The sequence below is a fragment of the Zootoca vivipara genome, chromosome 10, assembly GCF_965207765.1.
Source record: "Zootoca vivipara chromosome 10, rZooViv2.hap1.1, whole genome shotgun sequence".
Lineage (NCBI taxonomy): Eukaryota > Metazoa > Chordata > Lepidosauria > Squamata > Lacertidae > Zootoca > Zootoca vivipara.
In genome coordinates this window covers 59,953,185-59,967,268 of record NC_142593.1, presented here as the reverse complement: position 1 = coordinate 59,967,268, position 14,084 = coordinate 59,953,185, and the positions used below count along the sequence as shown (strand labels likewise).

Genomic DNA, 14,084 nt, shown 5'->3' with positions numbered 1-14,084 from the left:
AGGCTGTACTCAAACTGGTGATTGCAAAGGGCAGTCGCCCCAGTCTCCTGGGCACTGACTGGTTCCCCGCCCTGGGACTGAGTATCTCAGGGCTTAATTCAATCCAAACCTGCCCTGAGATGAGCGAGGCATTATGCAAGGAATTTGCTGGTCTATTTAATGGAAAACTGGGTTGTTATAAAGGGCCCCCAGTTGACTTCGAGTTGGACCCCGGGGTGGCCCCAATCCGACTCAAACCAAGGCGAGTGCCATTTGCACTGCAACCCAAGATTGAGGCAGAGCTGGATAAATTGGTCAAGCAGGGAGTTCTCTCACCCGTGGACTCTGCTAAGTGGGAGACTCCAATCGTCACGCCCCTTAAAGCAAATGGGGAAGTCAGGATATGTGCAGATTACAAATGTACTATCAATAAGGCACTCAGGGGAAACTCATACCCCATTCCAGTCGTATCACATCTGTTGGCTAAACTGGCTGGGGGCAAGGTGTTCGCCAAAATTGACCTGGCACAAGCTTACCAACAGCTGCCAGTAACCCCACAATCAGCGGAAGCACAGACTATTGTCACACATAAAGGGGCGTTCAGAGTTAACAGATTACAGTTCGGAGTTTGTGTGGCCCCAGGGATTTTTCAAGGGCTCATGGAACGCCTGTTAAGGGGTCTGCCGGGGGTCTTGCCATTTTTTGATGACGTTTTGATTGCTGGAAAAGACCCACAGGAACTGGTTGCGCGTGTCCGTGCAGTGTTGCTCAAGTTCAAGGAGGTGGGGTTGCAACTGAAAAAAGAAAAATGCAGTTTTGGGGTGCCAACTGTGGATTTCTTGGGGTTTAAAATTGATGCATCAGGCATCCACCCCACAGATGCTAAGATTAAGGCCATCATCGAGGCACCACGACCACAGAACAAGACGGAGTTGCAGTCATTCCTGGGACTTATTAACTTTTATCATTTATTCTTACCCCAGAAAGCTTCGGTAGCTGAACCATTACATAGACTTTTGCAGAAAAAGAATGTGTGGCGATGGGGGCGGGAGCAGCAGAAGGCTTTTGACTCCTTGCGAGAAATGCTGAGTAGCAGGAGCGTCCTTGCTCATTATGATGAGTCGAAGCCGCTGGTCTTGGCATGTGATGCCTCTCAATACGGCCTGGGGGCTGTGCTGAGTCATAGGGAACCGGATGGGTCGGAAAAGCCCATCTCTTTCTATTCCCGTACGTTGTCACCCACGGAGCGCAACTATGCTCAAATTGATAAAGAGGCACTAGCAATTGTGTCAGGAATCAAAAGGTTCTATGATTATTTGTACGGTCGCCATTTCTCCATTGAAACGGACCACAAACCACTGTTAGGGTTGTTCAACCCAAACAAACAAACACCACAAATTCTCTCCCCCAGAATGTTGCGTTGGTCAATATTCCTGAATGGGTTCCAGTACACCTTGACCCATGTGCCGGGGAAACAGTTGTGCCACGCTGATGCGCTGAGTCGATTGCCCCTTCCTGGCGGGAGCAATGAGGATCCTGCTCCGGCGGAGCACATTATGATGCTAGAAACACTTCCAGGGGCTCCTGTAACAGCTACTGATATAGCTGAGAAAACGAGGAAAGATGCTGTTCTCTCCCGTGTGCTCACTTGGGTGGGGAGGGGGTGGCCAGGTGGTCCGCATGAAGAAAAATTCAGGCCTTATGCGACAAGGCAGCACGAATTGTCCATGCATAAGGGTTGTCTCCTATGGGGAGATAGGGTGATCATCCCAGCACCACTGAGAAACAGGGTTCTTGAGACGCTTCACATGGGACACCCGGGAATGGTCAGGATGAAGTCGCTAGCCCGATGTTATGTGTGGTGGCCTGGAATGGACCAGAACATAGAACAATGGGTACGAACATGCAAGGCATGCCAAGAGGTGCGGCCAGAAGTGGCCAGAGCACCAGTCCACTGGTGGGAGCAGTCCAGGACTCCCTGGAGCCGGCTACACATAGATTTTGCTGGGCCATTCCAAGGGAAGGTCTTTTTGGTTATCGTTGATGCATACTCCAAATGGTTAGAAGTGGCGATGGTCCCTAGCATGGCATCAGCTGCCGTAATCAAGGTGTTGAGGCAGCTGTTTGCAACCCATGGGTTACCTGAGACCATTGTATCAGATAATGGGGCAGCTTTTGTATCCCAAGAATTCAGGGCATTCTTGGCTGATAACTTCATAAGAGGGGTCACATCCGCGCCCTTTCACCCATCTTCCAATGGGCAGGCTGAGCGCATGGTAAGAACAGCCAAAGAATCCATTGCACGCTTAATGGAGGGTAACTGGTCGGCTCGCATTGCGCGAATGTTATTTTTGCAGCATGCGACGCCGTGTACTGCGACGGGCAAGTCGCCAGCTGAGCTGCTCTTAGGTAGAAGACTGGTAACGGTGCTGGATTATGTCCACCCAGATAAAATGCCAAACCGTAATTCAAGAGCAACCCCCCAGGCTGAGACTGACACAACAAGGTATCTCGCCCCTGAAGATCTGGTCTGGGTGAGGAACTATTCACGAGGTCCGCGGTGGGTGGCCGGTGTGATCACCCGGGCTAGTGGACCTGTGTCCTATTATGTGACCTTGGAAAATGGGCAAGTTTGGAAGAGACATATAGATCAGCTGAGGCGCCGGGCGCTCAGCAGGGAGGAGTCAGATAATTCATCCCTGGCTAATGACGCACAGCTGCGAGACCAGAGTGAAGATGGCCCAGAGGTGCAGTCACCAGGGGCTTCCGCAAATGAACCAGGGCCTGCTAGTCCTCAGGATGACGAGGTACAGGTAGGGGACCCTGAGATGTCTGGGACTCCATCTGTTCCTGACGAAACCCCTATAGCAGCCCCTCCACCACAGGTAACACCCAATCCAGAACCTGCAACACCTGTTGTCAGGAGATCAAGTAGAAGTTGTAGGACCCCACAGTACCTGAGGGATTACGTCTGCTGTGCTCACTAGGGGGGGAGGGGTGTTGTGTATTGAGTCAAAGGATTTTATCTCTGTATTATTATTGTCTGTATTTGCATTAGGATAAAGTAACTGCCTTTTGGTTCCAGAGGGTACAGCTACTATTGGTTCATTTAAGCTGCTGTATTTGGATCCTCTGTCTTATTGGTTCCCTCCAAAAGGCAGCACTGTGATTGCCTGATATTGTTCCCTCCAAAATGTATCCCCTTCTAGCTAGTTCCCTGTCCCTATAAATGTAGCCTTCCTGCCCTCACAGTCAGTCTTGTTCACTTTAATAAAGAGCTGTTACTAGAGAACTGTCTCCAGCATGTTTTGTCAAGAGAGCTGAAATCACAAACCCCACGTCACAACAGTTATAATGGGTAAAATGGAGCTTTAGGTTATCCTCTTTGATGGCCCACTGCAGCGTCTGTCTGCCTATGACCTCAGATGAAAGCCAAAAATGTGTCTCAGTTTTATTTTAATTCGTATTCGGTTTTTCTTCATTCTTTTTTACAGGGTGGGAGCTACTTACAGTATTTAACTCAGAGCTGGAGAACCTGTGGCTCCACGCAGGGGCGGACGAAGGCGTTCCGGCACCCGGGGCGGCACCATGGGCATGCACCCAGGAGCGGGGCATCGCCACACAGCATGCATGCGTGGAGTCACCGCACATAATGCATGCATCATACTCACACAATGCATGTGTGCTATGCAGCGGCTCCACACATGTGCACTACGCAGTGGAGCTGCCGGCAAACCCCAGCGCCGTACGGGGATGCTGCCACCAGGGATCCTCCGCTCGTGGAGCCGCGAGCAGAGGATCCCGGCGCTAGAGTGACGTTGCCGGCAAGCCGCAAGCAAGCTGCGAAGCGAGGTTTTTGAAAAAGCCTTGCTCTGCAGCTTGCTCGCTCACCAGCTTGGTGCATGCTTTGCTTGTTCCTGGGCGAGGAGCAGGCCAGGGAGGGGCGTCAGCGGCCGCTGCTGATGTCCCTCCCTGGCCCGCCCCTTGCCTTCGCCCCAGCAGGAAGAAGCAAAGTGCGCGCCGAGCAAGTGAGCGAGCAGCCAGCCGCCAAGCAAGGCTTTTACCGGGCGGCAGCTGGCTGCTCGCTCGCGGGGTGTGTGTGCGCCGAATGTCACCCTCCCCAGAGTGGAACCTGGGGCACCCCGCCCCCATCGCCCCCCCTTGCTACACCCCTGGCTCCACGCCCCCAGCAGCTCCCATTCACCCTAGCAGCATGGCCAATGGTCTGGGGGGATATGAGTTTTAATCCATCAACGAAATGGAGGACCAAAAATTCTCCACCCCAGAGTTAGCTAGTTCTCTCTCAGGGTATGTTCCTCTGAAATGGGAATGCTACAGGAAGAATAAGAGGAGGAAGAAGAATGCCTAGTGCTATTTTTCTAGAAAAAGAGGAGCCGGAACTGAGTACAGGTGAGTTCCAGCTGAAGAAAACCCCCGAGAATGCCCTTCCTCTTTCCTCCTTCTTGCCTGCAAGGTGTGCCAACAATCGAAGGATTGGAATTTAGACCATTAATTCACCTTTTGTTTATTATATTTCCTATACATCTTTAGGGAGAAAGCTTGCCTCCTCCCTCATTGTGTATTTGGACAGGATAATAGTTATAGGGAATGCCTTGAAGAAGACTGATACTCAAAACATGCTGGGATGATCTTAGGGTGATGACTTTTTCATTTTTTTTTCCTCAAAAATTATTTCCTGTAGCACAAATGGATGAACTTTTGCCTATTAATGACTAAAATGAGGTATGTTCCATTGAAATATTTAAAAAGGTTACGCACAAACCGTTTTAAATTTTTTTTTGTATGCCGTTTTACCATTTCATAAAATTGTATTAACAATTCTATATATATTTCGTATCAAATTTGGACACAACACCACATTCCACAATGGGGAGTGTTCTTAGCAACATAGGGTATACAAATGTCACACCTGCGCAAGATAAAAGCCCCTTTTTGGGACCTCAAAACTCAGCCAGCAGACCCTGCCGGGCATGCTGGGAAAAGAACCTACAGGAGAGGCAGCAAAACATCATCCTCTAGTGGCGTATATACTGTTACTGCAGCTAAAAAAAGCTTCCTTGTGTGTTTGATGACCCTATATAATGTTGTATATATGTGACTCTAAAGCTTGGGTTCAATTTTATATCTGCTTACAGTGACTTCAAAAATGATAAAAAAAACTGATAAATATTTTTTTAAAAAATCATTTTATGCGTGAGGTTTTTTAAATCAAATCTCTTTGAAAGTAAGATTTTGTCTAATCTTTAATGAGAGCTCATCAAATTATGATACAAGGAAATGAGGTTTTTAAAAAGACATCACCCTAATTGATCATATGTCACCCTGCTTTCAGATACTCTAGGCTTGCTAATATAAAATATTCATCCTGCACCTCTGTGATTTTTCATATTTTCTTTCTTTTCCAAAGTACTGAAGTGGCCAGATCTGTGAAGGATGCTTTGGGCCTCCCCAGGACACAGCTCCTCTCCCCACCCCTCACCTCATAGCCCTCACTGGTCCTGCCCCACACTGTCCTCAACTGCTGCCAACTGGTTGAAATCTGATAATGCCTCTGCTGGCTGAACCTTCATCCTGGATGCAGGGTGAAGAGAGGCATATGTTGTGTGGGGGTGTAAAAGCCTCTGACTTTTGCACGACTGGAATGACATTCCTTCCAAAAGTAAGAGTCACATCCATGGCTCTGCCCACTTTTGCCTCTTGCAATCTAAAGGTCGCATTCTGAATACCCACAGTTACAGCTATTTCCTTTATGTATTTCCATTTAAATCAGTGAGGTCTATTCCCTAGTAAATTCATTCAGGTGCTACAGGTAGTGCACAAAAGAAATTTAATCCAGCTCTCTCCCAAGTCTGCCATTTTAAACACACCCATTTTCCAAAACAAACAAACAAAAAATCCATTAAGATTGCTGCCCTGAGTTGCAAGAAAATGACTTTAGAATTGAATCTCTTACCCGTCTCCTTATAGTTGATTTGGAAGGTTTAAGTGTAGGCTGGCTCTAGAAACAAAACATAAAGATGTGGTCAAACATGGTCAAATTTTACACAAGGTCCTTTGGCAATCAAAGAAGAACTAGGAACAGTTGTCAAGAATGGCTACTTTAGCCAGAGATCCCTGTTCATTCCACAGAAAATATTCAAAAAAAACTTTTCTGTGTCTTTCATTATCTACTGAAACACATGAATCCATACTGGTACATGTTTGCTGATAAAAATAAGCAGAAGAGGACTTGGCATTGTAATTTCAGTTCTGGAAAGGAACAGAAACTTTCAGAGAGGAAAGAGCTGCCACACCTCCAGCCTGATAAACCCCACTGTTATTGCCCAGATATACCGAGATTTACTCGGATGTAACGCACACCTTTTTGGGGCCTTTTAGGGTGTGCATTAGATTTGATGGCGCATTAATATTTGCCAGCAAATACTTTTTTGGTTTCAAGGTTTTGAAAACTGAGGTGTGCATTAGATTCATGTAAATACGATAATATGCATATTGAGGATGACAATTTGTGCTTTTTTTCTGGGGGGACGCATGCCCCTAAACATTTTGTGAATCTAAGTTTGGCCTCATTGAGGGGCAGTATTTCAATATGAGTAGGAAAATGAGAGGACCCCTAAACATTTTTAATGGAAAAAGCGCTGAAGACAACCATCAAGCAGGCCTGATATTTTGGCCTACGAAAGGGTCACATTATAATAATCCACGAGACCAAGCTGCACAGAATATTCTACAATGATCTGAGTGCCAAATGAAATAAAAGGCCCTCTGTTCACATGGGGGAAGAGAAATGGTCATGATCATTTTCTTGTACAATGAGCATAGTGGATGCTAGTTTAATGGGATTTAGGGAATACAATTGATAAGAGATTTCCAAAGCACAGATTAATTTAGACCCAATTCAACCAGCAAATTGCTAATTTAAAGCATGAAACAAAGCCTGGCTGCTATTAGCCTCCACAGATGAGTCTATAAAAGTATTTATCTGGCAGGAAAGGCATTGACAAGACAATTGGAAGCTAATTGTTTTGGGCAGTTACACATATTTCAATTAACTTGACATAAAATGCAATCAAGTAAATTTCAGTAAATTTGTTTTAACTATATGGGGGGAAGACCTAAAAGCAAAGCTACACATAAGAAGAGAATGGACATGCAGCAAAAAGCAATTCAGCCCTAAATCTCTGGTCTGGTTCGCATCTCACAAACACCAGATGAAATGGCAAACTTGTACCTGGACTGTACCAATTCAGATTACAGGAGGTGGGGCCACTTAATTTTGTTGTTGTTTAGTCGTGTCCGACTCTTCGTGACCCCATGGACCATAGCACGCCAGGCACTCCTGTCTTCCACTGCCTCCCGCAGCTTGGTCAAACTCATGTTCGTAGCTTCGAGAACACTGTCCAGCCATCTCGTCCTCTGTCGCCCCCTTCTCCTAGTGCCCTCCATCTTTCCCAACATCAGGGTCTTTTTCCAGGGAGTCTTCTCTTCTCATGAGGTGGCCAAAGCATTGGAGCCTCAGCTTCACGATCTGTCCTTCCAGTGAGCACTCAGGGCTGATTTCCTTCAGAATGGATAGGTTTTATCTTCTTGCAGTCCATGGGACTCTCAAGAGTCTCCTCCAGCACCAAAATTCAAAAGCATCAATTCTTCGGCGATCAGCCTTCTTTATGGTCCAGCTCTCACTTCCATACATCACTAGTGGGAAAACCATAGCTTTAACTATACGGACCTTTGTTGGCAAGGTAATGTCTCTGCTTTTTAAGATGTTGTCTAGGTTTGTCATTGCTTTTCTCCCAAGAAGCAGGCGTCTTTTAATTTCGTGACTGCTGTCACCATCTGCAGTGATCATGGAACCCAAGAAAGTAAAATCTCTCACTGCCTCCATTTCTTCCCCTTCTATTTGCCAGGAGGTGCTGGGACCAGTGGCCATGATCTTGGTTTTTTTGATGTTGAGCTTCAGACCATATTTTGCGCTCTCCTCTTTCACCCTCATTAAAAGGTTCTTTAATTCCTCCTCACTTTCTGCCATCAAGGTTGTGTCATCTGCATACTTGAGGTTGTTGATATTTCTTCCGGCAATCTTAATTCCGTCTTGGGATTCATCTAGTCCAGCCTTTCGCATGATGAATTCTGCATATAAGTTAAAGAGAATGAACATGCAGAATTCACTGCATGAATTATATGCAGAATTCACTTAATTTTAAACCCTGCTATATAAAACTATACCTGCTCCTGAAATTCTCTTTCTTCACCTGCAACCCTTTTTGTCTGCTTGAATTTCTTTTGCCAAAGTTTGTCTTTTTGTCCTCATTTGGACAAGACCTGCACTTTCTGAAACAACTCTTCATCCCTCCAAACATTTAAAGCATACCCCTTCCCCAAAGAGTCCTGGGAAATATTATTTGTTAAGGCTGCTGCAGATCGCACCTCTGTGAGGGGTGAACTGTGTATTATTTATTAAATTGATATCCTGCCCTTCCAATAAAAAGAGCCCAGGGCAGCAAACAAGAGATTTTTTTTAAAAAAAAAAAAATCCTTTCAAATTATTTAAAACAATTCCAATACAGATCCAGACTGGGAAAGATCTCAACTTAAAAGCCTTGTTGAAAAGCTACAGTTCTTGGGAAGTCATGGGGGCAGCGGGTGGAGAAAGAATGTGCTTTAAATGTGTAGTGTGTATGTAGCCATATTCTAAAGTGGTACAACTTTGGTAGAGGTTTACAGCCTCCTCTGCTGTTTTGTGCAAACTGTATCTCTCATGATGAGCAACCAAGGGGCTGAGCAATTTTAGTGTCAGATGAGGAGAAACTGTTTCATGACATGCTGGCATTTAAAACAGGAAAGAATTCAATTTTACTCCACCCAAAAAAATCCAAACCATAAGGAAAGTTTACACAAGGTTTGTCAAGCTCACAGGGCCCCTCATCACCTTGCTTAGGTGCTGGGAGTTGCCCCCTATCCCTGATGCTGATACCCAGTGCCTTGAAGAGGCCCATGCGTGGAATGCAACAGCCACAAAACAGGAAAGGCCACGTGTGGACTGCAGCATAGAATTCAAAAGCCATAGGTTTCCTCTTCCATTTGCCTGGAACCAGTGCAAACCCATACAGCAGAGCTTTCCAAACATTTCGTGTTGGTGACACACTTTTTAGACATGCGTCATTTTGTGACACAGTAATTCGGTTTTACTAGCAAACCGGAGGTTATATAAACCTGTTTCCAGCCCCGGCAGGAGCGTTCACACAACACACCTATACATTGCAGCTGACACACTAACGTGTTGCAACACACAGTTTGGAAAGCTCTGCCATACAGGCAGAAAGCTTGCCTCATATTAAATATCTCTGTGTTTGCTGAGGCACCAACCTTGGCTAAAGCCGGGGATGGGATTCGGCCATTAGGCATGAAATATGTTCTCTTTGGGCTTCAAGACACCTAGAGGTGATCTTGAAAGCTTTTAAATCCTGAGCACTCTCCCTGAAGTATACTGAAGTCAAAAGAAGTAAGTAATCTCAGAGCCGCAGCCAACAAAGCTATAGATCCTGCGATCTTCCTGGGCTTCCATCTTGAAAGAAAGCACTCCTCAGGACATATAAACGTCAGCTGCTTTAAACCCAGCAAAGTTGCATGCTTAGTCCTGTTCAGTTCATCTGTTTACATTTATAACCTGTTTTATTTGCAAAGGCTTGGAATAGATAACAGCAGTTGCAGCAGGGAATATGGCAATCCATAAAATATGCATAATGCTGTAACATAAAGCATTACTTACAGGTTTGAGAGCTAAAAACGTGTCTATAAAAACATACTTTTCAGAATATACTGCCAAGTTTTCCCTGTTAGCTAATTATAGGTTCTGAATAAATAATATATTAGCATTGCTGTCTATACCAAAATGCTTTGAACAGAGACTTAGGGACAATAAAGCCTCTGGGAGTTACTGCTGAGAACGGCTCTTATGTCAAGAAAGGTTGGGCAGAACGAGTGGCCTTTGGCTGCCACTGGCTGGGATGCTCAGAACCATTGTCATCCTCTGTTTATTATGGTCAACAGGCCAGAAATAAACCATGCGGTAAACCAAAATCTTAAATACAGGAAAAATACAGAAAAAGTAACACAGCAAAAGCAGCTCCATTAAAACCAGAGAATCCAGAGAGTGGCAGAGCAGGCAGAAAGGAAGGAAGTGCCAGGACAAAAAGAGGCAGCTACCGTACTTCAAAGAAGACAGGAGAAAAATGGGAAGGAGTGAAAGGTGAAATACAGATGGCTCAGTTCAGATCCGAGCTCAGCCAACCAAGCTGTTGCTCCTTCTAAAGAGAGAGATAGAAATAACTCGGCTTATTCTAAGGCTAATTTGGACATGGTCACACTCGCAGTAACACTACTGAGAATGCGATGCAATCCGACTGAAACGATAAGGAATGTTATATAGGAATCTAAAAATAGCAGAAGAAAGTAGTGTGGAAGTCGATCATCGGGAATTTTTGTAACTTTAGGTTTGAATTTTAAGAGCTGTTGTTGTTATTATTACTATATTAAGTTGAATTTTTATTTGAGAATTGTGGAGAATTTGTAAAGGTAATGAATGTAATGAGCCCAAATGTTTGATAATGGAATATGTTGTATGCGAAAATTAATAAAAAATATTTTTTTAAAAAAAGAGAGAGAGAATGTGATGCAATCCAAACACCTACTCCAATCTCTGTGAGCTTCCCGAGCCCACATCCATGCACCCTGCAGCTTGCTCCAAACACCTTTCCCATGTATCTGACTTTGTGGTAGTGGCAGCAGGAAATTTTGGTGGTTTTATACAAGCAGCAGTGGCAGCTGGAGGGCCTCACCCACCTTCCACTCTGGTACCTGCTGGAACACTGCTGTGGCAGCATACCTAGTGCCAGAGACAGCGGGAACTGTAGTTTCCCAGGCCACCAGCTGGATCATTACGTGGACACCAATATTTCTGGAAAGTATGGAGCTAAAGACCATATGGTTTCCATGGACGTGATGTCCATGCAGAAGAGTTAAAATACCCCAGGAAAACTACATTTCCCAGGGAAGCCAATTCCAGTTTTGTGGGGGCCCTGGGCAACCCCCTCTATTCCTCCCCTATTACCAGGTCCTTTCTCCTTCTCTCATACCTGTCATCAGGCCCTCAATTCTCCTGCACTTTTCTTTCCCAAAGTTTGAGCTGGTTCTGGGTGAGCCTATTGGGTGGCTCAGCAGTCAGAGGATTGGTGATAGGATGTACGGTGGAGGTGGGAATGGGATGGGTGAGCAACTAGGCAGGGTGCGGCCGAAAAGAGTACTGGTTGGTAGCTATTTGAGTTCCCCTGCAATCAGCACAGACAAAGTGTTGCTCCAGAATGATGCTATGGCATGGGGGGGGAGGGTGTGTGTGTGTGTGTGTGTGTGTGTGTGTGTGTGTGTGTGTGTGTATCAACCCAATGCAGTATCCCTGGGACACTTCCATGGCAGCATTCCAACAGTTGCCAGAGAAAGTTGGAGAGAGTTCCCTACCGGCAACACAGAATGAAAAACCAAGCAGTGTTTTTACCAATGAGGCAGAGGAAGAATGTGTGTCTGAGCCTTCTTAGGAACTCTTAGAATTTTGATAAAGTGTCAGGCGTAGCTCTAGCTGCTTTAGCCCAAACGTAGCCGAGTATCGCTGCACAACATGGAAACTTCCAGAGGTTTCAATGACTAGACGTCTGGACGCAGAATAACTATATACAGGATTTATTAAATAAAAGAAAAACAGAGTTTCTATATGCAAAGCAAAACAAAACAAATCCTTACTCTCTCTCTCTCTCAACCATCTGATACAACACGTCTCCTTCTAACTCTCACCTACACCACCACACAGAACAAATGTGCTAGCATTCCTTAATAACAGAGTTCAGTGCTGACCTTCAACCAATGAGAGAGTAGTTGCTATGTCTCTGGCAGAACTTGGCTTTCTGCCCAGTCTTAATTGACTCCCAGAGTTATTAGTTTGAGAAGCAAGAGTCTGATTGTTTACCAGAGAATCAATTAAGAGAAACCTGAACAAGTTAGGTTCAAAAGTCCTGCTCTATCATCACCAAATGTAAGTTATCAGAAGCAGCAAATTGCCTTTTATTTCTTTGATGACGAGTCTATATTATTTTCTGCTTTTAATCAATAAACTTCATTTCTTAAGGAAATCATGTCAGAGGGAGGGAAATTCTGACAGGCTAAAACTCCATGTAAGTGTTTCATGGGCCTTCTCTCCGGTGAGCCCCAGGCTGTGGAATGACCTCCCTCGTGGTGTGTTCTGCACCCTCACTGCACATTAAGGCCACCTCTTCAGTTAGGCCTTTCCCTCCTTCTGAATTGCTGTCCTGAGCTGCTGATTTATTTATTTTTGTCATGAGTTGTTTTGCTGTTTTATTTTCATTGGTTTTAATGCAAATTGATTTAACTGTGATATGTTTGTAAATCACCCTGGGACCATAAATGGGCTTCATACTGGTGTGAACTGAACCACTGGTTTCAAATAAGAGTGTTGCTATGTCAGTATGCACATGGGTCAGGAGTAATACCAGCTCCAGGTTCTTCCATTCCACACCATTTCAGAACTGGGTATTGCAACTTGCAATCTCTTCATCCCACCTCCTGTTCTGTCAGAGCAGTGGTGGCAGTAGGGAATGCAGATACAATCTTAGACGCATCCTGCCTGGTAACAGCACTTTATCTTTCTGTCCTTATTGCTGTGTCTTTGGAAAAAGCAAAGGCTGGTGTGTACTTAAACCCGGCAGGTAGCCCATTTCCTAATCCTGTTTTAAATTTCCAGTGAAAGGCTACTATAACAAGCAGAAGAAATGCAATTCTTAGTGTTCCCTGCAGCGGCTACTAGCAGAGCAGCTAAATCACCCCCTATTCACCAGTGTGCTTAAATCTGCTGCCTGAGACACACAGAGCTGTCATTGAACTTTTGGAAGATAGTTTTATAAACCTCTAGAAATAGCAGGCATCTCTGTAACCACCTGCTGGGTTATGACTATAGTCTTGGGAGACTGCTCACATTTTCTGTAAAACTTCCTTGCAACACTTTGCTTATGTTTCACAGATATGATTCATACACCATTGAATCAAAGTTTGTCTGAGTCATTAGTTTTCATGATCCCAAAACCAATCAACCAGGGTAGTTTGAAAGGCACCATTCATTTGACAATGTGCAGCATCAACAAACCGATCTAAATTGATCCTTTACTGTATGTTCAAGCAAATGTGACTTTTGGCAGATGAACCATTAGAGCAGTTGAATGTATTATTTGAGGTCATTCCAGAAATTCTTTTTGCCTTCAGTTTTGCTGGGGCAGACATAAAAGGACTGTCAGGCAATCCAGTACATTAGAGCAAGAGAAAGCCTAAAGGTTTTCTTTGGATGATGCAAGTCCTTTGAGAAATATGTACTGTACAGTACAGCATTCCATATCTAAGCCTGCAGGGTCTCCTTGGAGCTGTCCAGGATTCTGATCTGCCAATCAAGGACCCTGGTCAGCTCCTTGTGCTCCTTACAGGCTGAACTACAGTTGTTCTCAGCAAAAGACCAACCAGAAGCTGCCCCTTTATGATGGCTCTGCCCCCTGGAAGAGCTGTCTGCAACCCTTAAAGGGTCTGTAGCTGATTCTGGAGTCACATACTCCTACGTGACTTCGAAGCAGAAGGTATAAGGCAGTCATCCCAAGACCAGGAAGGTATAGTAGAGGAGGTGTTGAGCCCTTCCCTCTTTGGAGCGGGGTGACCTGTGAGTTGTCCAAATCCGAGTCTACCTTGGGGCGACAGCAAACCCAGATGAAAGGCAATTGATAATAGAGAATTGTTGTGCTTTATAATGATAGAGAACATTACAAGGTAGTTGCATGCGCGCACGCACACACACATCTCCACACCTGCAACTACTGAATAAAACTGAAAGTGAAGTACATCTATGCTAATCCAACACTCAAGAGACAAAATATTTTTGTTGTTGGAAAAACGGAATACAAATATTAAATCAATTCAAAACTTGGGGATCAGGGTGAACATACACACAGGTCACTAGGGTGAGGTGGGTCGCATTTCCA

At 45.0% G+C, this 14,084-nt stretch overlaps 1 protein-coding gene across 1 annotated transcript in view; it reads right to left on the bottom strand.

Annotated features, from left to right (window-relative positions):
- The window catches only part of DNAI1 (dynein axonemal intermediate chain 1), a 136,629-nt gene that overhangs the window by 120,226 nt on the left and 2,319 nt on the right, over positions 1–14,084 (bottom strand). The window contains exon 2 of the mRNA XM_060280401.2: positions 5,954–5,998. Coding sequence (XP_060136384.1) covers positions 5,954–5,998 — 45 coding nt within the window. The remainder of the gene's footprint in view (positions 1–5,953; positions 5,999–14,084) is intronic.